The 24,595-nt window shown below is 40.1% G+C and overlaps 1 protein-coding gene across 2 annotated transcripts in view; it reads left to right on the top strand.

Annotated features, from left to right (window-relative positions):
* The window catches only part of ATP10A (ATPase phospholipid transporting 10A (putative)), a 208,626-nt gene that overhangs the window by 161,815 nt on the left and 22,216 nt on the right, over positions 1-24,595 (top strand). For both annotated transcript variants that reach the window (XM_039520236.1, XM_039520235.1), the window contains exons 8-10: positions 13,823-14,040; positions 15,813-16,007; positions 18,750-19,311. In XM_039520236.1, coding sequence (XP_039376170.1) covers positions 13,823-14,040; positions 15,813-16,007; positions 18,750-19,311 — 975 coding nt within the window. The remainder of the gene's footprint in view (positions 1-13,822; positions 14,041-15,812; positions 16,008-18,749; positions 19,312-24,595) is intronic.

The following is a 24,595-nucleotide window of genomic DNA, read 5'->3' as shown; positions in this document are numbered from 1 at the left end:
AAGTTCATTTGGCGAGTTCAGCTAACACATCAGAAATGGAATAAGAGAGACTTATTAAAGGTGAACTGTAAACTTAAAAAAGACATTTACAATTGTATGAGATCCCAAGTTAGTAACAGAGTATTGTGGAGGCTTAAATTACAGAGTGAATTGACTTTTAAAATAAAATATTTTTAAATAGCAATCATATATTGCACTTGCACCACTTTTCCTAAGAAGAAATCAGTGCACCTACCAGAGGTAGTAGGATATTATTATTAACCCTGTGTTACAGATGGTAAAACTGAGAAAAAGAGAAGTTGAAACTTCCCCAAGGGTTCACAGTGAGTCAGAGACAGAAGTAGAATTAGAATCTACAGCACATTTCCTGACTCCCAGTTCTGTGCACTAAATAGTAGACCATACTGCTTCTCTTCATTCTTCTTGTTTACCTGCCACCCTCAGATTTCAGGGCATATTGTGTTCCTTCCAAGAGTTAATGACATTATGGTTAACTAAAGCAGTGCAGGAAGGGCAGTATTTTATGGGTTAGATTGCATCAGGTGATGCAGCGCACATACAAAAGCCTACACTTGGGTCTTGATGGGTAAGTAAAGAAGAAATTAAGTGTCAAATGTTTTATCTTACCAGGTATTATCATTTTCAAGTCTACCCATACTTTTTTTAAGTGATTTGGGATTACAGGATAAATGTTAGAAAATAATAAAAACAAAACAGCAAAACTGACAATATACAAAATTATCAAAAACACAAAGCAAACAAAATACAGTAGTGTTTTTTCTTTACCGTCTCTCATTTATAGGCATCTTTATGCTCACTTGTAATTCTAGTTGGTGCAAAATTTTCTGATTGAAATGTGATTTTTAATTTGGCAATTCCCTTTAATCATAGTATTTGAATCTCTTCTCTCTATAAAGTGATCTTGACCTAATTCTTTGCCTTTCTGTGTATAAATGGTCATAATTTTCATTGTTTTTATTCTCCACTTTCAGGATCAATGACACAGTAAATGTGTTCTCACTCAAGATTTTTAGTGTCTGTTCTCCAGGCTGATTCCCAGGCCCATTCTTTCTGTGAAGTTACTCCACTGATATTTTGTCTTCCCACCTGCTGACTACCCACTAGTTCAGGTCACATAAGATCCCTCCTTCAATTGTTTTTCCTGTCATTAAAAACATCTATAACACTTTATGCTCCTGTGTTTAAATACAAAGGATTTGAGGAAGCCCTTCCATTATACATACCAGAAGCCAGCAATCCCACCAGGTTGTGTTTGGGATGCGTTTAATAACTGATGCTGTCCAGCTGACCCAGTCAGTTCTGGTTGTGGATTAAAATGAGGTTTATAGAACTCTAAAATCAGCCACTTATAACAAGATCCAGTTTTGCCACATATGCAAGTTTAAAACTGATTGAGTACTAAGGACCCAGAAAACCAAACAAAACCCATTGGCCTCCCTGCATAATCTTAGCTATTGTTTTTAAAGATCCATACCGTTTTCTGTTAATCATAGTATTTCTTTCAGTCATAGTAATTTGACACTAGGAACCAAACTGAATAGTCTGTGAGGTGATGAAATAAATGTAAAACTCATGGCAAGATCTGATTTAAAACTGTTACATCAATGTCATGATTTGGATGCTGAAATGCACAATTCATGTTCTGTTGTGGTGCCTTGTGGGAGCGAATGTACTTGGAGTAGAAATTGTATTCTGAGCATTTTGGTTTGAGTTTATTATATAGGAATGTAATCTGGTGGTATCTGGTAACTCATCTGGCAGATTGGGCCTGGTATTCCCAGCTTTGTTTCATGACCTGTGATATGTTTACAAACTTTGTTCACACCCTGAAAATTCATCCAAAGGTTCTGGGGGGGGTTTCTGTTCTGTCTAGATTCTTATACTGCCCTCATCACCACAGTATCTTAGCACTTTCCAGCAGTGCATTAAGCAGCATAAGTAACGATTGTCATATGTTCTTTGTGTACTTTCGTTCATCCTCTTCCCACTGTGAAAATTGCATGTACAGTGCAGAATTTTGTTTTGGTAGAATTTTGTTTTTGGTTTAATGTATACACTACCCTGTGTTTATGTTAGGGAAGGCAAGGTTGAAATGTACCTTGCATTTGAATTGGAAGATGATGAGGTTTGTGATGATCCTTATTTCCTGTGGGGAGTTCATTCCACAGTTTCAACCAGCCCCTGAGAAAGTCTTGTCTCCAGAACAGACAAGTTTAACCCTTATGGTAGAAAGTTCTATTGTGCCTGAGAAGCAGAACTGTCAATCACAATCTTCATCCCAAAGCTTTGGGAGATTTTTTTTTTATATCCTGGGCAAAGACTATGGAGAACCTTGAAGATAAGTACTAAACCCTTGACCTTGGCTTCCCACAGAATATCAAGTCAGTATAGGGAGAAGAGGATAGGTGTGATGTTCTCAAGTAGCCTGTGTTGCTGAGAACTGCTGCAGCATTCTGTCTGATTTGGAGTGTCCTAAGGGCTGATGTGTCCAGATATATTTCATTGCGGTAGTCCAGATGGGAGATCACAAAGTTGTGTATAACCAAGCCCGGGTCATCATCTTCCAGGACGGGATGGAATCTCCTAGCCAACTGGTGATGGTAGAAAGTATTATTCAGGGACGCTGGTATGTGAGAGCTTAGGGTTAGAGGGAAATCCACTTCTAAACTACAGACTAAATTGATCAATTGCAAGTGTGTATCTTGAATCAAAGAAGACTGAACCATGGCTGTGAGCTCTTCAGATTGCTTTTCTCAACCCATCAGCATCACCTCTGGCTTGCTTGGATTCAGCTTCAGCAAGTTGTGCTTTATCCATGAGCTGATTTTGTCCCAGCATCTTGATGGTCATGATCTGGTTGTAGATGGCAAAGTTGTGTGTCATCTGCATGTTGCTAGTACTAACGTCCCTGTCATTTGATCAGTTCACCGGTGCTGCATGTTGAATACGACAGGAGAGAGAATTGATTCTTGTGGGACTCCACAATTGAGAGGTCTAGTGGTGAGGTGTAATTTTCCATCACTGCTCTTTGGGAACTTTCCACAAGGAAGGACTTAAACCATTATATCACATTTCCCTGGTCCCCTTCGACTTCTCTAAGGCGGGACAGAAGTATCTAATGGTTGACAATATCAGAAGCTCCAGAGAGGTTCAGGAGGATGAGAATGGAAGTCTACACTCTATCCATTGACAGCAGGAGATAATGCATCAGTGCCACTAAAGCTGTTTGCATCCCACATCCGGGGCTGAATCCAGATTGCGCTGGATTTAGGATACTAGCTTCAATAAGATAAGCGTATAGTTGGCCTTTAGCTAGCTTCTCTGTGTACTTGGTCAGGAACAGGAGATTGGATTCTGGCCAGTAGTTAGATAGTACTGATATCTGAAGTGGGTTTCTTCAGTGTTGGTCAAGCTATTGTGTGTTCAAATGAGGAAGGAAAAATTTCTTCCCTGAATAAGGCATTGGCTATTTCAGTCAGGAGTGACACCAGTTGCTCATGACATCCTTTCACGAACCATGAAAGATGTGACAAACTGACAATATCCTGCAACATTGTGGTCCAACCTTGTGGAATTAAGATGAACTTTATTGAATTAAGTTAAACCTTACTGAGTTAGGTTTGATACCATTTGGAATCTATTTTATTAAATAGGCAATTGTGTACATAACTCCTCTAGGGTGAGGGGGATGCTAATGTAAACATCCTCCAGTTATCTGAAGCCATCCCCTGGAGAGGTATCCATATACTAATTCAAATGGAATTCTCCAGACAAAGAAAGGATTTTTGGTTAAATCACCTGGTTTTAAACGGGCTCAGGTCCTTCTTCCTGATCCAGCAAATGGACGGGTCCTTGGTTAATGGAGGGCCCCAGTCCTTAGGGAAAGGTGGATGGACTTGGCTTCTTGAGGCCCTATAAGGTTAGGATCTTGTTCTGAGCTGAAACTGTGATGAACTTAAAAAGGACAGGAGTACTTGTGGCACCTTAGAGACTAACAAATGTATTTCAGCATAAGCTTTCGTGAGCTACAGCTCACTTCTTCGGATGCATAGAATGGAACACACAGACAGAAGATATTTATACATACTGAGAACATGAAAAGGTGGAAGTAGCCATGCCAACTGTAAGAGTCCAATCAACTGAGATGAGTTATCATCAGCAGGAGAAAAAAAATCTTTGAAGTGATATGACCCGTAGAAGGTGTGAGGAGAACTTAACATGGGGAAATAGATTCAGTTAGTGTAATGACCCAACCATTCCCAATCTCTGTTTAAACCTAAGTTAATTGTATCTAATTTGCATAATAATTCAAGTTCAGTGATGAACTTGAAACCACAAGGAAACCCTTTGGCTGGGGTACTGAAGGACTATTCCTGCCAGAGCCCATGTTAGTGTAAGTTCTTTTATTGTTTTTAATGTTTTCTCAGTAATGCTTTTTTACCTTAGGAATAAAATAGGCTTGCATAGCAGGAGCTGTATGGCAGCTCTGGGCAGTCACACTGTTAACCCTCCCTGAAGAGAAAGCACACAGGGGAGCTTGGGCATCCTGTCTCTGCTGGGAATAACACAGTGAAGACAGGGAACTCCGCAGCCTGGAAATACCCTGGTCAGAAGGGAGAGAGACACCCAAGAAAGGCAATAGCTGGGAAGCTGGAAGCTTGAGAGTGAGTACCCGGGCCGAACTACTGAGGGCTGACCAAACAGATGCAGTTGCCTGAACTGTGAAGGCATAGGTTGGATTCACAGAGCTTGGGTCAAGACTCCTTCAGGATTTCCAGTACTTCTTGAGAATTAAATATACTGATCTCTGGGAATGCAGGTAACTTCTTTGTTGGTTAAATCACCAACAAAGGGGGAACAGATCCAGGCTGTTTGAAAGCCATCCCAAACATGTGATATTTTCAGTGATGTAGAGTGGAGTGCCTCTGTCCTTTAACTTGCTTGGGAATTTGGTGGAGTCCATGGGTCTTTGTGGTTGAATCGGGATTAGAGGTCTTTCTTGTTGCCTGGGAGCTGGGAGAGCTCTGATGCCTCCTTAATGAGGTGATGGTCTGCACAAGGTGTCAATGAGCTTTGGCTCTGGTTTCTGTTGTCAGATGAATTAATTGGAATGAAGATGTCTTATCTGAGGCACCTCTTTTAGATTTGAGGTGTGAAGAATAGATAAATGTAGTGCCATTTCCACCTTCTGCTATCTGGATCTGTGATGGGCTGAGTTGGGGGAGGCGGGGAGAGCAGGTGCATGAGATAGGCCAACATAGGGCTCACAGCGTCATCCAGCCAGAGTCTCAGTGGGTATGTCTACGCAGCATTTTGGAGTGAACCTTCCAGCTCAAGTCAACAGACTCAGGCTAGTAGGCTTCACACTAGCAGTCTAAAAATAACTGTATAGACAACCAAAGAAAAGATAATCCCCATTTTATAATAAAAACCATGATTCCAGAATGCTCTTCTTCCAACATCCATGGAATTAATGACACAATTAGTTGGCACCTAACGTCTCAAAACTGGCCATACAGATCCCTGCAGCAGTTAATGACCTGATTGTGTCTGTGACACACATGATATGATTTGGCTACAGCCAGATGATGATCAGCCTGGCATCTGCCCCAGATGTTTTTCCAAAATCTAACTTTATAGTAGACTTGTCCAGGGATGTGGTCACCAATCCTTCTAATTTTAGTTTTTCACTGTGTATGGAATGATTGACTGTCCAAACCCAAGTTTAATTCCCAAGAGCTCAGTCACACACAGCAGAAAACCATAATTTTTCATTCTTTGCATTTTCCCCTCCCTCCAATTTTTTTTTTGGGGGGGTGAATCCAGAGAGTGGAACAGTGAAAGGGAAGCTCAGAGGGAAGGGAATGGTGAAACCCCTATCATTTTCCATTTGGATTAGCCAGATTTCTTAGTCACTGTCTTGGGAAAATGAGATCCCTCTTGGCATGTTGTCTGTCTGTTCTTGGTGAAGATTCGGCTGGGGTGGTGCATGTCATACAGCAAGATCACTTTCTCAGGTTTATGTCAATTTTGTGCCATAACTGTTTTCTTGTGAGCAGATTGTTAGAAAATGAAAAGAAGAGCAGGCTGAGCCAGAGGCAGATGGAGTAAATGGGCTTCTTTATTGCGGTACTTGTTCCCCTCAACCTAATTGTCGAGTAAGCACTGAATTAATTACATCACACTCTTTTATCCAAGTTCGTATGGAAATACCCACATTTACTACCACGCCCCCAAAACCCTTATTTAGTAATATGAATACCCATACACTTAATATAATTATCCCTGCCCGTATTTACTGTTTACAGCATTAAGCATATTTTACAGACATTTTTACCTTGAAGATACATTAATTTGCAGTAATTGCAGCCACAGGTTCCATTAATGAGCAGTTCACAGGGAAGGGAGGAGGGGGCCATGACCAAGGGAGAAGGATAGCACTTTATCAAGCAAAGAGACAGTGCCTGCCTGTGCCTTCCTCCCTAATACCGTGCTAGCGGTTACCCAGGTCTTTACTTAACCCTTACATATCCCAACACAGATGTCTTTCCCTATCTGACCTACAGACATAATTTGCCCAGTCCAAACTTACCTTGCATCCATCCAGGGCCGGCTCTACAGTTTTCGCCGCCCCAAGCAGCGCGCCGAATTGCCGCCCTGGGCGGGGGCAGTCCGTATGCTGTTAGGGCGGCAGGCGCGCCCCGGACAGCTAAACATAGAAGCTGCTGCCGAATTGCCCTCACCGCGGAAACGCGCCTGCCACCCTAAGGGCGCATAGACTGCCCCCGCCGCCCGGGGCAGCAATTCGGCGTGCTGCTTGGGGGCAAAACAACAGGGACTGCCGCCCTTTGCAGATTGCCACCCCAAACACCAGCTTGGGATGCTGGTGCCTGGAGCCGGCCCTGCATCCATCCTGGGGATTTGACTTTATTAATAGGAAAATTTTAAAAAGATGATAAAGATCAACTCAATTCTTTTCCCCACAGTTGGTTGTTGGTCCCTCATGACTGCTCACCTCCCTTATGTTTATACAGGGTAACAAGTCATCAGTATCAGGGCCCACTTAACCCTTTCCCTACAGGATCAACACCAGCTAACAGGGTGGGGTGTTTTGAACACACTGATGTAGCTGATTTGTTTTTTCCTATTTCATTTTCTTTTGCTTTGTGAGAAGAAGAATAGTTTAATTTGTCCCTGAGGAAGGAAGGGAGGTCAGTAAAGCTAGAATTGTGTGTTTTAACGGTGTATTTTTACTGTGTGTTTTTAACCCGTCTAATACACAAGCACAAAGTCATTCAGCATGGATGTAATCTGAGGCCTTCAATACACAGAGGAAGTTTTCTCTTAGCTTATGCCCTGCGAAATTCTCATAAGAATTAAAATAGTTCTCAGGCATTAAGGGAAGAAAAGGTTTGGTGAGTCTGCCTTAAGGAACTGGAGGGGAAGGAAGGGGGGGAACCTTGGCACTTTTCTACCTCAGAAGTGGCAACAGGGTGGGAGGGGGCTATTCTGAGAGTGTCATGCACTGATCTGTGTGGGGAGAAGGGGGTCTCAGATGCTTCCCCCAAAATCAGACTCTAGGCACCCTCACAATGGTCTGCCTATATCAGTAACTCACTTGTCAATTTGTCTGTTTTGGTAGGTGAAAGGGGGTGGCCCACCTGAGAGGAATTGTCAGCGTTTTACTAAGGGTTTCCCTCTGACCCTTGGAAAACTTCCCCAGGATAGACTAACTCTGTTGACCCTTAGGAGGACAACCTTCCGATGGAAGGATTGACACAGAGGCAGTAATACTTCAAAAAACAAAATAATCTTTATTCAATATGCAAATATTCCCTGACACTGTAAACCTTAAAAACATATATCAAGAAACAAAACACTAATCCCATTCGCTCAGGTATACATATCAAAGTACCCAATACTGCAGTACTATGCAGTTGGAAATAGTTTTTAAGTGGTCATATTCTACATGCGGTGATCAGTCACATTTAGGATGCTGACAGCAAGTTCTTACTTAAACATTAAAACTGCATACTTAGTAATAAATACACACATACATGGACATCCAACTTTATTATCTCAGGCAGACACACTTATATGTCCTATTGATTCCTTATACTATGGTCCTCATGCTTATTTCTCTGCCATCTTCTTCCCCTCTGCTCTGTCAAGAGGTTCTTCAGTTCTGTCACAGCTACTTCTTAGCTATTGCTGCCATGGCTCCTCCCTTTTCAGTGATTTCAGCTCTCTTCTGATCTTCCTTCTTCCTCTCCTGCTTCTCCACTTGCTCTTCTCTTAAGTGACTCAAGTTTGTCAGCTCTCTGCCAATAGGTTTTGGCCTATTCTGATTGGTTATTTCCTCAATCCTTATTAACATACCCTCCACCAATCATCTTTAAGCCTTCTCTGATTGGTCTGTTCTTCTGAACCAATCACAGTCGCTGAACTCATCTCTCAATCAAAGCTGGACCTGATTGAAAACCTGTGCCATGCTCCATTGAACCTTCCCTTCAGGTTTTGGAGTAACCTTTATTTCAACTTAGCCTGCCTGTTTCTTATAAGCCGAATTATTCCAAAACCACCATCTTGTTATCCCTAGCTGTAACTGCTTGAAACTGTCTTTATTAATTATTACATCCTTATAATTATAAACAATTACACATTTTATGCATTGTAACATTAGGATTCACTGTCACCACTTTATTTTTACTAATTTAAATAAGTTAAATTTTGATCTTTCCCATGTTTCAGCTAGTGGTGGCAGGGCAATGTTCATAATGCTGTATTCCTGACATAGAATAGAGCAGCTGAAAAATCGCTTGTATAGGAGGGGGAATACTAATTGCAGTTTACCTGGAAGATATTGCTCATGGAGCTTCCCCTGGTGTGTCATGACTACCTCTTGCAGGTGTCTAGCTACCAACGTGCCAGGGTGACTCCTTTATCCTAATAGGAAAGCTACAGTGTTACTCCAGTAGAGGTCGCAGGATGATATGAGGGTCATTTTGTATTAATAAGTGAAGCAAAAGGCTAAGTAAAAATAAATCTTTAAAAAAAAATCTCACCAAATACCCTAGTTGATTATTAGTATAGTGTAGTTATATTAAACACTTTATTGTTGCATTTCAATAGGACAAATGTAACGGAAGTGAGCTTCTTACTTCATAGAAAAATCATTGGGTTTTTTGTATTTATTACTCTGTTTAATATGAAAGATTATATAACATGAGCTATGTGTTTGTGTAATTTGATATTCCCAGTTACATTATTGTGGTTCTGAAAGGTATGTATGTATTTACTCCAAATAAAGAATCCTCTACATGGGAAAAGGACATCAGTATTCAGTGAGTAAAAGCTGTTGACAGGGGCGGCTCTACAAATCACGCTGCCCCAAGCAGCGCGGAGCGCTGCGCCGCCCTTCCCCGGTCCCGCGGCGGGTCCCCTCTTCCCGCGGCTCCGTTTGAGCCTCGCCGCGCGCCTGCGCCACACGGGGGGACCAGCGGACCTGCCCCGGCCGCTCGCGCGGGCGCTCAACGGGGCGGGCGGAAGCGCGGACCGCGCGCGGTCATGCCGGCAGGCGGCGCGTCGCTCGTTCCGGGGGACCTGGACCCGCACGCGCCCGACTGCGAGACTCAGCAAAACCAAATACCGCCCCGGCCGCCGCCCGCGCCCGCTGCCGCCGCTGCGGCTGGGGTCTAGAGCCGCCCCTGGCTGTTGACACTGGAAACCATCCCAAAACAATGTCTTTCATGATGTAAAGTTCATAGAAAAGGTTCTGAATTTGAGGCTAGAAGGAGGGATTGGTGGAGAGAACATAGTGTGCCTAAAGAAATATGTTTTGCACAGTTGAAGAGTTATGAACCATAGTGCATAGATTAAACCACATATGCTAGTTTCTAACACCTCTCAATACTTACCAAAAAAGATATAAGACTGTTTCAGAAACAACCAAAATCCTATTCCACTCTGTGGGCCTGAGCCTCGTCTCATGTACACTGGTGTAAATCTGGAAGACCACCAGAGATTAGCTGATATGATGCTGAACACAAATTCTCATGAGATGAGAATCGGGTGTCTATACTTCAGACTGTGATCTTATATCTACTTCAGCTTAGGGGTAAAGCTTAGGTTTAAAATGGCAAGAATGACAAAAGGATTGAGTTCTAAAGAAAATCTCTCTTGGGAACAGAATATTTTCATTTGCTTATGTGCAGACTAGAGATGACTACAGTATACATATAATATTGATAAGCTTGTTGAACGTCATTCTAGGAAAACACTTACTCTATGCTTCTTCAGTAAACAAAAGATTTTTTTAAAATAGAAGAGACAAAAGCAATGAATAATTATACAGATAAGGAATGCAAAGGCGACTTTGGTACATTTTCCATGTAATTCATTTTCACTTAGCTTCTGATTTGTGCATCTGTAGAATAAAATAATAATTAGCTCAGGGTTTGTGCTTGGAGACCTGCATTTTGAAAGATGTTTTCAAAACAGAAACTTTTCCTGAATGTGATTATAAGATCTCATATTTATTTGGAAAGACTCTGCAAGTCAGGCATTCAACCAAAACTGCCATGACCTGTTATTAACCAGTATAATTGGAGAAGAGCTTGACCAGCTGTGTGGAACATTTTATAAAGATAAAAGTAGTCATTTTGTCTGGTCCTTTTCCCTGGCACAGGTGCATAATACAGAGCAGTATGACATTCCCTGGGCATGCCATTCAAGTGCACATTATCAACTGTAAGAAAGATTATTGCTTGTGGCAAACTTGAGTCTGCGATCTTAGGCCACTGGGGCCTGTTCCTGTGAGATGCTGAGTGCCCACAACTGCCATTGACTCTGCTGGGAATTGAGGGTGCTGCTCTGAAGCTTGCAGGATCAGCTGTAAAAGTGTATCTTTGATGGTTAGCAAAGTGAATTGTTAATACTGCTTTGAGATGAAAACATGCTAATGAAAATGAGCATATGATTCCCAGAGTACATTGGTGTGTACAGCAGAAACTCAGAGTTTCGAACACCTCAGGAATGGAGGTTGTCTGTAACTCTGAAATGTCCTTAACTCTGTACAAGATGTTACGGACTTCAGCCACTGAGGGGGGTTGGGGCTGCAGCCATGTGGGGGAGGGATGTCAGGACTCCAACACGGAGTCAGTGCTTCTGACCCTCCGGAGCACCAGGGCTCTGGGCTTTAAATCTAAGGGGAACACTGCAGCTCAGAGCTTCAGCCCCGAGGCTCCATTCCTGGCTTCTGTACCGCGGGGAGCACCAGGGCTTGGGCTTCCCACAGCTCCATTCCCGGTTTCAGCTTGGGGGGGAGCATGCTGGGGCATTGCCTATGGGAGGAGCGCTGGAGCTAAAACAGGTGCTCCCCTCATAGCTAAAGCCCGAGCCTCAGCACCCCACATGGGGCTGAAGCCCTGAGCCTTGGTGCTTCTGAAGGTCAGAAGCCCTGACCCCTACCCCCTGCCCAGAACTCTGACCCCACTCACTCAGTGGCTGCAGCCCTAAAGCCCCCCACCCCCAGCTGAAGCCCTGAGTCCCAGAGCTAAAATCCCTGAGGCAGTAAAGTATTTGCTCTGTGTGTGTGGTTTCATGGTGTCCGGTTGACTGGTAAGTCCATAACTCTTGTGTTCATATCCTTGAGGTTCTGCTGTATGTGTAAGAGAGAATGGAGACAATGTTTAATTAGACGCATTTGCCCCGAAAAATTCTCATACTTTTAACCAAATATTGGTGAAGAACAACAAGTACATTTTCATCTAGCATTATAATGTGCACTGAAACAGCACATGTTGTTCAATTTAAGAACACTTTCACTGCAGATTTGACAAAACGCAAAGAAGGTACCAATGTGAGATTTCTAAAGATAGCTACAGCACTCGACCCAAGGTTTAAGAATCTGAAGTACCTTCCAAAATCTGAAATGGAGCAGGTGTGATACATTCTGTCAGAAGTCTTAAAAGAGCAATACTCTGATGCAAAAACTACAGAACCTCAACCACCAAAAAAGAAAATCAACCTTCTGCTGGTGGCATCTGACTCAGATAACGAAAATGAACATATGTCAGTCCGCACTGCTTTGGATCATTATTGAGCACAACCTGTCATCAGCATGGACGCATGTCCCCTGAAATGGTGGTTGAAGCATGAAGGGACATATGAATCTTTAGCGCATCTGGCACATAAATATCTTGTGTTGCTGGCTACAACAATGTCATGAAAAAGACTGTTCTCACTTTCAGGTGACTCTAAATAACAAGCGGGCAGCATTATCTCCCATAAATGTAAACAAACTTATTTGTCTGAGTGATTGGCTGAACAAGAAGTAGGACTGAGTGAGCATGTAGCCTCTAAAGTTTTACATTGTTTTATTTTTTTAGTGCAGTTATATAAAAAAAACCTACATTTATAAGTTGCACTTTCATAATAAAGAGATTACACTACAGTACTTGTATGAGGTGAATTGAAAAAAATACCATTTGTTTTGTTTATCTTTATTACAGTGCAAATATTTTTAATCAAAAATAATAATGTAAAGTGAGCACTGTGCACTTTGTATTCTGTTGTAATTGAAATCAATATATTTGAAAATGTAGAAAACATCCAAAAATATTTATGTAAATGGTATTCTGTTATTGTTTAACAGTGTGATTATAACTGTGGTTAATTGTGATTATTTCTTTATCTCGTGATTTATCACAATTAATTTGTAATCGCTTGACAGCCCTAGAAATAATGAAATCTGCTAGAAATAGATGTGTGCTACATCAAGACTGCCTTGCACATTTTTTTGTTCAGTGATATCTTCCTTATGCGGATTAAACTGCCACTGTAGCTTGTTATCATAAACTTTTGTAGTTACACAGTCGATGAAAGATTTGATTTAAAAAATGGGAAAACTTGCTGGGAAAACTCTGAAGCAAACTTAATACTGTACACTGAATATTTGTGCTCTGCAGTACATCACTAATAGAATCAAGCCATTGCAATACCCCGATTCATAGCAGTTTTCAATCCTACAGTGCTAATAAGCTACGGTATGACTCTACACATAGAGTGAGGTTTTAAAAATAATTGTTGATGAGGCGTTGCAGTTGATTATTTACTGTACTTTTACCTAGCATTGTCATGTTTGTTTTGCTTAGGATTTCATTCAGAGAGGATGGTCCAATGATTAGCCTAGAACTTGGGAACCTAGCTTCTTGGCCCTGCTCTGCTACAGACTTTCTGTGTGAACTCGAGCAAGTTACTTAGCCTTTTTGTGCCTCAGTTCCCCTTTATAAAATGGAAAGATTGTGAAGTGCTCCAATATTAAGATAATGAGGGCCCTATAAGTACCATAGATAGATTCATTCTGAAATTTTTGTGGGCAGAAATACATGAGGCAAAATTTCCCAATCTTTGCTGGAGGACAGTAAAGTTTAGGTTTTTCCTTCACCGATCATAACTGAAAAGCAAATTTTCTGGATAGTTTTAGCAAGAAAAATGTTATGGAGGGAGATTTCATAATGGGCATCAATTGATTTGTGAGCGACTGCAGAACCTAATAGCCTTGTCACACTGAGCTGAAAATGAGGCAGGCAGTGTACGGAATTAAATTGCTAATTCTTTTATCTGCATTAGTCAAAAGATATTGCTGTTCATTGTAATAATAGCATCATTCATTCTTACAGTAAAGTGCAATATAATATTAAAACTAGATCACATAGAGAAAGTTTTAGCCACCACTTCTCTTTCTGTCTTCTTCCCTACAAAACATGTAATCTTACACGTTGTGTATTTTTGTAAATAGCCAGACGTTTAGCCATGTACCAGGAAGCTGATTCCGAGGAGGAAGAAACAGCAGCTAAAGGAGGAACATTATCCCAGCGGAACAGTGTCAGCAGTCATCAGAGCATTAAGGTTGTCCACAGAAGCCTGAGTATGAAATCCCACCGACGCACCGGCAGCAGGGCTGAAGCAAAAAGAGCAAGCATTCTCTCCAAGCACACTGCATTCAGTAGCCCAATGGTCAGTTGTGAGTAACAAATGTGCTTTGTTTGTATCTTTTGTATCAATTGCTTTAAAGGGAAAAGATGAAGAAATCTGTACTTTTCATAGCTTTCATCTTCTTGGCTTTTTCCTTTTCATCACTTTTTTTTGTTAAAACAACCAAGTATGTAGATATCTTATATAAAGAATCATCCCTTTAGGCTGCAAGTTCAGAAAGATAAACTCAAACCTTTGTTTTGGGTATTCCTTGATTTTCAAGAACAATGTGTTTCATCCCTTTGTTTACAGCAATTGATGTTAGATTAAGGATTAAAAACAAGGGTTCTAATTGGTCTATGTCTGCTATTTTAGCTTTTGGGAAGCAGTGATTTACAAATGCATGAATAGTAAGTACTGGATTGGGAACTGTGCTATTAATATATTCAAATTCACCCTGTAATTGCAAATGTAAGTCATTCCATAGTTTCAAGTTTTTCGAGATTATCATTAAATAGAGCAAGTTACATTCAAAAGCAAACAAACAAAAACTTCCTGCATATGCAGAAAAGTTAAGTGGAACAATGGTCTCAGAATTTTTCCATGACTAATTTCTACATATGTTTTTAAGTGTCATGTGTATGTTTTTCCTCCTGCAAATTGCTATCTAGTTAATATTGCATGGCCAGATTGTTTTACTCTGTTACAGTGTTTTTACATGGAAGCCAATGGAATTTTGCCAAAGTTAAATTGCTTGAATGGAGTGAAGAATTAGGTCCTGTATACTTTGAGAGTCTCCCCTAATTCCAGCTGTTGCTGTCTAGTCAGCAAAGAAGCTGCGGTAGTACAAACCCCAAGTGTAGAAAAGGAAAGCTGCAATTTGCACTGATGGAGCTTACCCCAGGTGTAGTCAATGGTAAGCTGTACTCGCACAGCTTGCAGCTTGTTGTTTTGGCACATAGGGTTTGTACTGGTGCAGCTATCTCACTAGTTGTGCAACAGCTGATGAAACTGGAGTATATTCCCAATAAAGACAATGCTTTAGGGCTCATATCTTTATGAAGCACACTTTGTATCTTTTCTGTAACCAGCATTATGCCTTCCTAGGAAATTGTTATCTCTGCCCTGAAAGGAATGTAATAGCTCTTTAATCATAGTGGAAAACATGCCACATTTTGATTTCAGTGGCATATGAGCTTCTCTCAAGTTCAAAGTGGTTAAAATATAGTGGAGGTAAACAATTTCTTAGTGGTGCAAAATGGGTAAGCCTACTGTTTTGATGTCAGAACTAGCTCTTAGTTTTGTTGTCTTGTTTTTCATGATATAAGTCTATATATTGTGGCAGCCTAAAATAATTCTCTCAGGTAAGATTGAAGAGAGGACGATGTGTCAGGACATTACTCGATTTCCATTCCACAATGCCAAAATAGCAGAATGTTTCTGTTACAATGATCAGCAATTAAAGGATTAACAATAGCTCATTTACAATGTAATTGTCATCATTAGGCTTCAGTATTAACAATGACTTGAAATTAATGGAGGCAGTCCACGTCATTTTTGAGCCATTTTAAGTGGTCTACCAGGGAGAGGAAGACACTCCTGCAATCATAAGGCCTAAAATTGTACAAATTTCTGCATGTTTGGTTGAGGGAAAGAGGACAGGGGAAGTGTCATTTAATGGAAAATTGAAATTCTCCAGAAATATGTGGGGGCCACCAGAGAGGTGCTGAGGCATCAGGCAGAACCAGTTCAGTCTGAGACTTTAAAATATACGAAGCTGCAAAGTATTAACACTGTTCCTGTTGTATTTCTAGGAAAAAGACATCACTCCAGATCCTAATTTGTTAGAAAAAGTAAACGAATGTGCAAGGAGTCTTGAGGTTATGAGAAGCCATGAACAGCCATTATCCAAGCTCACACCTGAACTTTCTGACATCTTTGACTTTTTCATAGCATTGACTATTTGCAATACAGTTGTTGTTACCTCTCCAGATCAGCCACGGCAAAAGGTAGGTTAGAGAGACAGCAAAATGGAACATGAGTCTCCATTATGTTGTATTTGATTATCTCTGAGATGTGTAAATAGGAGACATAAAACTGTCCTTTCCTTGAAGGAATCAGAGATGTTTATGATACAATTCTTGGCACCAATTCATACATCAATGAGGAAAACAACATATACAAGTTTAAAATTAGTGGTGAGGTCAAGCATTAGTTAAAAGGTGTATTTCAACTGTTTCTCTTAACCCCAACAGATTATTTGTATGTACTGCAATTTTTGAAGCTGTTCTAAAACTGTTTTCCTTACTGAGTTCACATACTGAAACTTCTTAAATAAACATAATTCACATCTCTGGGCATGTTTTAGGTTAATTTGTCAGAGTCCCTTGGAATAAAGGGTACCTAGGCAGTTCTTTATAAATATTTTGTTTATATCAACTACATTTGTAGAAGGGTATGTTATTTTTTAAAAATATTATAAAGAGGTTGTGCTGACAAAATCTCCTCTTAAATGTTGCAAATTATGTAAAAGAAAATTAATAATATAAATTGGGCAAGATTATGACAGCTGATGATTTGGCAGACTTATGTACTTAGAAAGTAGTATAATTTATTAATGAGAAGTGGAACAAAACACTCACCATCTAATGCATATCACACAAATATAATTAGACTTAATATTAGAGCTGGTCAGAAGCTGGAGTTTTCCATTCCACAGGAAATACTAACATTTCTAAATTTGTTTTCTCTCTTAGCAGAAATGTCAATTTTTCCCACAAAATGAAAATTCCAAAGAATTTCAATTTGGAACCATTGAAGCATTTTCCTTTGATGTTAAAACATTATAATATATAACATTATATATAATGAATATAATATAATTGTAAATTAATATTTTAGTATAATATACAAGTCTGAACAAAATGAATTAAAATGATAATATCAGAATACAATATTTTATCTTATCAAAACAAAATGTTTCAACATTATCAAAATGAAAGAGAAAGTTGAAATGATTTGTTTCAACTTCGTCTGGTCTAAAATTCTGTTGAAATGGACACATTCCCATGAAACACTTAGGTTTCATCAAAACTGCATTTTCCCACAGAAGTGTTCCAGAAACATTTTTTCGACCAACTTTACTGAATGCACACAAGTGGTATGTCTATGCTAGAGCTGGAATGTGTAAATTCCAGTAGGAGAAGACATGCCTGGTTAGCTCTGATCAAGCTAGTGCATTAAAAATAGTGGTGTAGCCACAGCATCACAAGTGGCAGGAGGAGCTAGCTGCCCCAACTACATACCTACAGTCTCAGATGGGATCATAGTCGGCGTGGGTAGCCCCTCCTGCTGCTCACACCAACATGGCTACACTTCTTATTCCTGGGGGAATTCTGCACCAAAAAATGAAAAATTCTCCAACAAAATATTTAAAATACTGCACACAATAGTTTCAAATTCTGCATATTTTATTTGTCAAAATAACACAATATAATCACACTAGTGTCAATTATTTTTGGTCATTTATTTCAAAATACCTGTCAATAAGTATGTCTGTAACAATACAGACAACAAAAAAGATTCAGGATGTATTTTTTGACAAATAGATTCCTTACTAGGCATATTAATACAGAACCCTGAGTACTAATTCATTTAAACTATGATACAGAACCGTATTTCCCACACCCCTCAGAAGCAGTGCAAAGACTTCGGGGAGTCAGGGGTAATGGAGGAGATGAGGGAGAGGGAAGTAATTCGTGGGAAGGAGCGTGGGTCTGATTTGGAGCACTGCTGTGTATGGGTGGGAAAAATATGGAACAGCTTTTTTGGGGGGGGCAGGGAGTGATTGTTAGGTAGTTTGACCCATGCAGACCCTGGCTGACCTCTAGCCTCTCCCATTCACTCAGGCACAACTGCCCCTGTCCCCAAGTGTCCCTCCATCCCCACTCAGCCATCCCCCATCCCACTGTAGCTCTGCACCCCCTCCCCATCCCCATGTGGCCTTGCACCTCTCTCCCCACCCTGTGGCCCTGCACCTCCACTCCCATTCAACCCCTACCCCAGACTGTCCTCCCCCACTAGCCCTTATGATCACTTGTCTGACCCCCAGCAGCCCCACGCTGTCTGCCTCCCCATTGTCCCCATCTCATGACCTGATCCGACAGGTGCTGTGGAGAAGGCACTGCAGTCTCTTTCTCTTCCCTAGCTGGCTGGGAGCTGCTGCTCTAGTCTATCACCACAGTGCCCTCTGATGGGCAAAAGGCAGAACTGCAGCAACTTTCTAGCAGAAGCTTTTTTCTGAGCAAAAAAATAAAAATATGTGTGGCTCATTAATTATGCACACATGCAGTGGCACAGAATTCCCCCAGGAGTAACTTCGATTTTTAATGTGCTAGCTTGATCAGAACTAGCAGGGGTATGTCTCCTCAAGCTGAATTTACACACTTAGACATACCCGTAGAATTAAAAGGTTTTAGTTATATTAATATTATTTTTAGGGTGCAATTCTAACACTGGTTCCACAAGGAAGGATCAACAATAGTGTAAATTCTGAAGCGTATACATACTGGTTCCAGTAACATTTCTGGTACAGTGTCAGCCTAGGGATTCTTGTTCACTTACTTGTCCATCTCTGATTGTCTTAGCTTTTTGCCACTAACTGAGATTTGCTTCTTACTTTGAGTTATCAAATGACAATGTCCGATTTCTTATATATCCTTTTTTTTGGTGGTTGGTTTTTATTTCTCAAGGTTAGAGTTAGATTTGAACTGAAGTCGCCAGTAAAGACCATAGAAGACTTCATTCGAAGATTCACTCCCAGCCGTCTGACCTCTGGATCTAACAGCACCAGTTCATCAAGCCTGACTACCAGTACATCAATGCCCAGACTCGGTTCTAGTATTCTTTCATCTGTATCCTCTGAGAGCACTTTATTAAAACTGGAAGAGAAGTTGGCGCAGTCTCCGCAGATGAATAACAATGGCTATAGCTCACAGCAGGACAGAAGGGCTATAGGGAGTAGACCTGAAGAAGGAGAACTCCGTTATGAGGCAGAGAGTCCAGATGAAGCTGCGCTTGTCTACGCAGCTCGGGCATATAACTGTGCTCTGGTTGGAAGACTTTCTGACCAGGTATCAGTAGAGCTACCTCATCTGGGAAGGTTAACCTTTGAACTCTTGCACACACTAGGCTTCGATTCCATCAGAAAAAGAATGTCAGTGGTAGTTAGGCATCCCCTTACAGATGAAATAAATGTTTACACTAAAGGAGCGGATTCGGTTATTATGGATCTTCTTCTGCCCTGTTCTTCAGGTATAGTTCTCGCTTACTTTTTTTCCAATTAACTCTTTTAGACAGTGCTAGAGAACTTCAATCTCAGCATGTCTGATTGCAGTTCTCTAGCACAAAGCCATGTCTATATCGTTTACGGGTCTGCAGAAATATATTATAGCAAGATCTCTCTGCTTCTTTTATAAACTCAATAACCAGTAATTTCTTATAATGGATTGTTGGTACTTTGCCTAAAGAATTGTGAGTAATATTGATTTCAGTATGAGCTTCCCCAATGGCAAACTTTATTTTAAGTGAACATTCTTCAAGACCTTGCCAAATCAATTTACCTTTCATTGAGTACATTTTCCCAACATTGCTTGCTTACTCAGATGTTTTTGTATTAAGAGAAATGTTGTTTGGGTAATTACTAAGAGTGGTCTTAGTTTTAAAGATGCAGATGATTAGTGATGAATAGACTTCTAACTGTGAACTGGCAGCTTATCTTTTGGAAGGTGTTTTTTCAGTTACAAAGTCTCAAATATGTGAACATGCTGTGAACCAGAAGCAATTGTAATGCCTCCTTATTATAACCAATTGGATTTAAAGATGACCTGGTCGGCTCTTATGCACTTATTTGAGACCTAGGTTTTTCAATATGTGTGATGTCTGATTTACTGTGTTCAACATTTAATTATGTACAACATTCAAATGTTAACCCAGTGTGACTGGACAGAAATCTAATGTATTAGAGATTTCCTGTATCTCACTAGTGTGATGACTTTATGGTTACTTTCACATTACTGACGGCAGCTGCAGTAAATACCAGTGAAAGGATCATACTGTGTGATTTTCATTAAAGAGCTACAGGAAATGTTAATTTAGTGTCACAGTTCAGAACAACTGTCACATGTGCTTGGACAGGCTGGCCAAGCCCATGTGCTTGCGTCCTCTTCAGAGAGTGTTAGCAGTGTGACTGCCCACGGTTATAAGTTACCACACAGCTCTTTCTAAGAAAGCCTACTTTGTTCTTAAGGTAAAAAGCATTATAGAGAAAACATATTAAAAACAATAAAGGAACCTTGCTACCTGCTAATATGCTTACCAGAGATCACCCCACCCCTTACATGGGCTCCAAAATGTTAATAAAGAATTTGTAGTGCTGGGAAAGTTTAATAGAACTCACCATGAGATTAAAGTTAGGAGAAAAACAGTGCTTTTTTTTTCAGACATAGGCAGTTGCAAAAAAAATCTGCTGTTAATGTAAAACAAATATTCTGGTATTGGTCAGAAAAGGATAAGGGGAGAGCTTTGAAAATTCCTGTTTGGAAGGGGTAAATTAAATTTTACCAATGGGCACACGGAAATAGAACAACTCTGAACCACAGCACTTGGAGATGTCTAAACTGACCCTCGTTTTAGAATTTTGGATATTTTTTTTTATAAAGACTCTTATCGAGAATTGAGTCATGATGTTTTATAACGTTTGGATTCATAAATATAGCAAAGTGTAGTAATTGCTCTTACCTTCCTTCCCAGCACTATGATCAGCTGCCATAAGTAGGTTGTCTTTAGTAAACTGCTCTGAGTGACCTTAAGTATCAGTTAATCTATCCATGGGTACAAACGCTATCTTGGTTGTTCAGCTTCATTCATGGAATTGTACTCGAGGATCCATCCTGCAGGGACCTGATCTTCAATAGTCCCTAGGCCCAAAGGCCTGTGACCATGCTTATTGCTCTGGCCCTCCCAGTGGGTCAGAGCCTTAGACTATGATTGTTGTCTGCCCTAGCCAGGAAGCTGGGACTAGAGACTGCTTACTTCTCTGTCCCACCCAGAGGGCCAGAGCCATTGATGGCTAATTTACTGTTGTTTGGTGCCTGATGCAGCAAGACAGAGTGGCCTCCCTCCAAGCCTGAGACCAAGGGACCACTACAATAGCCAAATGTCAGGTTCCATTATTGGAACAAACTATCTGGCTACGCAGGAGGACATTTTAAAGTATGATGTACATGCAAGCCAGAAAGCAGATGCAAAAATGCCATGCTATAGCTTGAGTGTTATCTTGTAAATAATCAGAAACCACCAATGAGCTTGAAAACTTGTAACATTTCTGAATTGATTACATTGGAGCTATTTGTTTTAACTATGAAAGCTGGTGTTCTCACACAATATGCAGAATTTTTCAAAGCACTTGGATTATTCCCAGGAGAATATTCCTTTCACCTTGCCAGACATGGACCTCTACAGTCCATAAAGAGGAAAGTTACTTTTTAAACTGAGTAATCAACTTGAGCAGGAATTAGATTACATACAGGTCTCATTACTAAAGCAATGACAAGTTTGATTAACTCACTTGTGGTCATGGAAAAAGCCCAAACAAGCAAACTTGACTCTCTCTTTGGTTCTGAATAATTAAAGAACTATGTCATCCTGTGCCAGTTGTTGAAGACATCACATACACATTTACGAGTGTGCACTGTTTGAGTGGGTGAATGCAAGGTCAAAGTACTGAACAACTGCAAAGACATCACAACTATCAACTTTCAAAATAGATTTTGGCTGATTCCTTTGGCTACATGTGCTGGACATCCTTGAAGGAATTATAATTGCCAGTTGTTGTAAAACAATTGCATATAGACCAAATCCAAGAATGCTGGCAAAGAAACATGTCTTAGGGTACTTGATTATCAGCACATATCTTTAGCAGATTCCTTTTCTCTGCCTTTTTATTTACTCATTTACTTACTTACATCTGACCAGAAGGTGAATTTCAGTGCAAGACTGATGAGGCATATGAAGGATTAAAAGGAACTGCAGCCATCATTGTTGATTCCCTATTATTTGTTCAATAAAATAAGGAATGTGATGCAATCCTCCATGCTGTACATGAGAGATCACATGAAAAAGGTATATGTCTCCATCCATAGAAAATCATTTTCTATTTTCCAACCTGTTCTTAATGCTGGTGGTATTAAACCAGATCCAGTTAATGCCACTTAAGCTTATAGTGACAGAAACAGTTCTTCATGTGTTTTAACCACCTGTCCATGATTGCACCAAACTTATCCAAAGTCACTGCATCACTGTGATGGCTTCTACAGTGAGATACTTCCTCTGGAATAAGCAAGCAAACAATATTGCTTTCTAGAATACGAAATACCTTATCACAATGAAATAGGTTCGGTGCTTCCATGTTTTGTTCCTTTAAAAAAATGCTGACTCTCTAAAACTAGATTCATATAAAAATGGACTTGTTTCAGGACTGCTCCCAGAAGGCCATATCTTTGCAAGTCTCATACACTAGAGAGAATAATCATGTACATGTATAAAAGAAACTATGTAATTGTAGTTGGCTGCAAGTTAAGTAAATGTGTGCTCCAGCCCTGTGTTACAGCTGAATCAGCTTGTGAACTGTTTGAATAATTCCTGAAGAAATCTCTGTCTCTGGCAAAACCACCCAGGAATGGCTCTCCAATTGCATAAATACAATACTGAAATTGCTCATCTTCCAGGCAAAGGTAAAATCTATTGCAGGTACTCTGTCAAGAAAATATCCACAACACTAGTGAATGAATGGGCATGCAGCTACAGATGGTACTCCAGAAAATGACAGAAATTGAAGATGGAACTGAAAATGAACAAATAAAGGTTCTGAAGCCAGTAATACTGAATTAATGGCCAGACAGTAGAAAAGTTGTACTCCCAACATTATAGATTAATGGAACTACAGACATGTGCTTTTGGATGGCACAATCTTTAAAGGTGAGAAAATAGATATATATAAAACAGCTAACATGAACGTACATTGTGGTAATACACAATATTGTGTGGGTTCATGGACATGGGAAAATGTAAACAAAGCCCAAGATGTTCTTTTTTAGCCATGTATATGTCAGCAAATTGAACAGTATCATTAATGATGTCAGTAACACTTGAAAGGTTCAGTGTATGAGTCATATTAAGAAACAAAACAAACAAGGATGCTACTGAAATGCCAACAAGACCATCTGTTTATGTGCAACAACGTAGATTATATAATTGTTGAAGATTATTATCACAGATTTTTCAGATAAGAGAATTGGAACACTACCAGAAGAGTGACACCAGATTTAAAGGCTGGACATCCTTGAAAGAATTATCTTTCCAGTTGTTGTAGAAGAGTTGCATACACACCAAATCCAAGAATGCCGGCAAAGAAACCTGTCTTAAGTTACTTGAGTATCAGCACATATCTTTTGATAAGTTACTTTCTCCGTTGTTGGTATTCATATGTATTCCCTCAAAACTGTTTCCTAAAAGAAACGTGAAACTTGAAGTTGTGAAGCCAAACCAGATTTAAGCAAGGTTGGGCAAACAATGACAAAAAAACATTTCTACTGTAAGTCTGCTAAGCCATTGTTAGTAATATGCACTGCCATTGCTTAGGAAACTCAGGTCAGGGACCTGCTGCCCTGAAACAAGGAAACGCTGAAAGAAAATAATACCCTTGTCTACCCCCAAAAAAATCAACTACCAGAAAATAAAAATAAAAAAGGAAATTAATAAGATCAAAAAGAAAAGCAGAGTTATTTACCATGAAAAGGAAAAAGGGCCAGAGACTCCATGAAGTTCACTAGGGACTTTGCTGCTGCTGTTGATTTTATCTGTCAGGTGCTCAGATACTAGGGTGTTGAGTGCCAGTATAAAACTCCAAGATAGATAAGACAGACATCACATGTCCATACCCTGGATAAATATATCAATCATCACTATCCTCATTTGATCTGATATTAGAAAGTTATCTATTCTCCAGACCCGCTGCTAATATCCTTGCTGGGTGAGAGCAAACTTACCAAGAACTGCTAATGCTATATCCACCAAACTGTGCATTCCCAACCCCTTATCTCCAGTTTCAATCACAACTGTGAACCATGTAAAGCAAGAAGTACCAATAGCACCAATATTGCCTGAGGAACACTGCATAGGGCTATCCCTCTGAAGTCACAAGACTTATAAACCTAGAAAACTTGTAGACTTTCAGAAACTATTTTGGTTTATAGAAAAATTGCTGCCTCAAGCATTCTCACGTGTACTCCCTCCATTGTTTCAACCTAAAATGCTTTCTCTTGTCTGTTTCTATGTTCACTTTATCACTATTACAATTAATTCTTATTATTGGTTATTGCTGCAATCATACATTGTACTTGAGTCTGTCTTGATCCTGGAGGATGAAAATATCATCCCTTTCCAACTCTTGACAACCTCATTTTGAGAACTTAGTATTATTTCTAAATATAATTATCTTTTCTACCCACATGTATTTAAAAATATTTGGTTAATAATA

The sequence above is a fragment of the Mauremys reevesii genome, linkage group 1 (genome assembly GCF_016161935.1).
Source record: "Mauremys reevesii isolate NIE-2019 linkage group 1, ASM1616193v1, whole genome shotgun sequence".
Taxonomy (NCBI): Eukaryota; Metazoa; Chordata; order Testudines; family Geoemydidae; genus Mauremys; species Mauremys reevesii.
Note: the sequence above shows the minus strand (reverse complement) of the source record. Positions and strands in the feature narration are given on the sequence as shown.